General features: G+C 37.5%; 1 protein-coding gene across 2 annotated transcripts in view; it reads right to left on the bottom strand.

Moving 5' to 3' along the window:
• LOC111338102 (threonine synthase-like 2) overlaps nt 1-2,500 on the bottom strand; it is a 6,049-nt gene that overhangs the window by 2,919 nt on the left and 630 nt on the right. For both annotated transcript variants that reach the window (XM_022944523.2, XM_022944522.2), the window contains exons 2-3: nt 2,426-2,500; nt 66-629 (exon numbers count right to left, since the gene is read on the bottom strand). The exon at nt 2,426-2,500 is cut by the window's right edge and continues 159 nt beyond it. In XM_022944523.2, coding sequence (XP_022800258.2) covers nt 66-629; nt 2,426-2,500 — 639 coding nt within the window. The remainder of the gene's footprint in view (nt 1-65; nt 630-2,425) is intronic.

The following is a 2,500-nucleotide window of genomic DNA, read 5'->3' as shown; positions in this document are numbered from 1 at the left end:
AACTGAGCTTAAGAATTGTTTGGTAGTTGAAAAGATTGACTGACTTTACTGACAAGATCATTTACCTGTGCAATGTCCAAGTGCACCTGTTGGTATTACAAACTTTACTGTGTCCCCAACATCATGGCAAACCCTCAAGTAACCATAAAGAAGATGCACTGTTTGTACCATTATGCGACACCAGTTGATAGAGTTTATCACACAAAGATTATTTGATTTTACAAATGCATCATCTGAAAAACACTTCTTCATTGGAACATCCAAGTCATCTGATGTACCTTCTCCTCTGATGACGTGTACATTCTTGTCAAGAATGGTTGTCATCTGTAGTTCCTGAATCTGACTGCAGCGTCCTTCAGGATACATGACTATGATATCAACCCACTTTGATTTCCTTACACTTTCAATGGCAGCACTGCCTGTATCACCAGAAGTTGACACTACAGTAATAACATGTTTCTTTCTCTTGTTCAGAAAATAATCTATGAATACCCCAACACATGCCAAAGCAAAATCCTTAAATGCCAATGTCTTGCCATGAAACAACTCTAACACATGGAAGTTGTTCACTGCTGCCAAGGAAACAATGTTCTTGTGTTGGAATTCAGTGTATGCATTTTTAACAAGATCTGTCCACAAAAAAGAATTCTCTGGTTATGTAAATTTATAATATCATCATTTCATAAATTCACTTAATGCTGTAAATAAGCTCTGAAGGATTGCATCCATACCTTGCCGTTTCATCCAACAGAAAAAAAATAATTTTTTTTGTCAACTGGGTTGATAAAGTAAATTGGCACTGTAAAGAGTTTCAATTGATAGCTAACGCTTTGAGTGCTAGCCCAGTTGGTTAGTGCATCTAATGGTTGAATGGAGACTAATTTACATTATCAACTTAGTTGACAAAACCAAATTTCCTTGTACATATGTAATATCCCCAAATGATACGGCATAACAGTCTCTTTGGAAACTTAACCCTATATTCAACAACGAAAAAAAGGACTTAAAGCTGTAGTCCTTGACTGGATGCTCAAACAACAGAGAGCTTTCAGTCAATAACTAAACCCTGTGGTCAATTCATACAGCTTCATTATTGAAGCTGTATGAATTGACCACAGGGTCAATGGAGGACACATTGGCAAGATAGGCTATAAATAAGTAATGCTGGAAGGAGAAAGTAGTCACTGTGTTTAAATCAGGGCATTCTTAAACACAACTGACATGATGTACATACATACATACATACATACATACATATACTTTATTTGATCTCGAATTTGGAGTAGCTAAAGAATAAGCTAGTATCTTTGAGTTATGTATAGCCTATTGCACGCATTCGGTTTATCAACAAAGTGCAACATGCTGACTGAAGACCACAAACTTCAAGGTGCTAATTGACCCACAGAACACTTCCCTCTTTCCCATTCAATCTTCATCGGATCATGTGTACTTAAGGCATCTGTTGGCCAAGTATTGACCGATACTATTGGTTGGCATGTCAACCAAGTGTCAGTCAAAATATTGCCATCATGATATTCAGTTAACATGTTGACTGACAGCTGGCCAATTGTTGGTTGACATGTTATTTAATAGGTATGCTAACTTAGTTAACACTTGGCCAAAGCCTTGGCCATTACATTATGATCAAAAGTTGGCAGCACATGGGTTGAGCGTTGGTGGCGTATCAGTGTACTATGGGTAGTTTATCTATTTTATTAAGGGTTGTTTTGACGGAAAGAAAGCCATTTTCCAGCCTCTTCCTGCTATTCACAGGGGATATGAAAGACGAGTTTCAAATGGCTAGAAAAAATAAGTTATGATTTAAGTGTAAGGGAGAACTCAGTATCTAGATCTACTTTCTCTATACAATATCACCAATAAATCACAATTAAGGTCATACCCACTCTGGGGGGTACTCGATATATTCCTGGGTAGGGAGGTGCGGTGCAGCCCCTCATACCCTGACCCTGTTTAAGACAAATATCACTGATTTTCCTACCCTGTTTAAGACAGAATTCTGATTTTTGATACCCTGTTTAAGACATTTAATGTGCCTGGTGTCAATGCCAAAATCAACGGAATTCAATATAAATTAAAATTAGAGCTTGTAAAGATTTTGCTGTTTATCTTCCAAGAAAAGATATCCTGTTTAAGACAAAAATTGATAAATCAATACCCTGATTAAGACAAAAAAATGATAAATTCGATACCCTGTTTAAGACAAAAATCTCGAAAAAGATACCCTGGCTGGCCGCACGTCCCCATTAAGCCCTTATAAGGGAGAACCCCCCCCCCCCAGGATACCCACTTAAGGAACTCTTGATACTTAACCAAGTTCTCCTTGTCAGCACCATAGGAAATATATGGAGAACAGCAAGGAGAATATGCATATTTATATCACAGTGTAAAAGGTTAACTGACTTACCTTTTAATTTCTCTGGTGGTATTTCTTCTGCAGGGATAAACAATGAAGTCACTTCACACACCAGCTCCTGATATG

The sequence above is a fragment of the Stylophora pistillata genome, chromosome 14 (assembly GCF_964205215.1).
Source record: "Stylophora pistillata chromosome 14, jaStyPist1.2, whole genome shotgun sequence".
NCBI lineage: Eukaryota > Metazoa > Cnidaria > Anthozoa > Scleractinia > Pocilloporidae > Stylophora > Stylophora pistillata.
The sequence above is the reverse complement of the archived record's forward strand: the minus strand, read 5'-3'. Positions and strand labels throughout refer to the sequence as shown.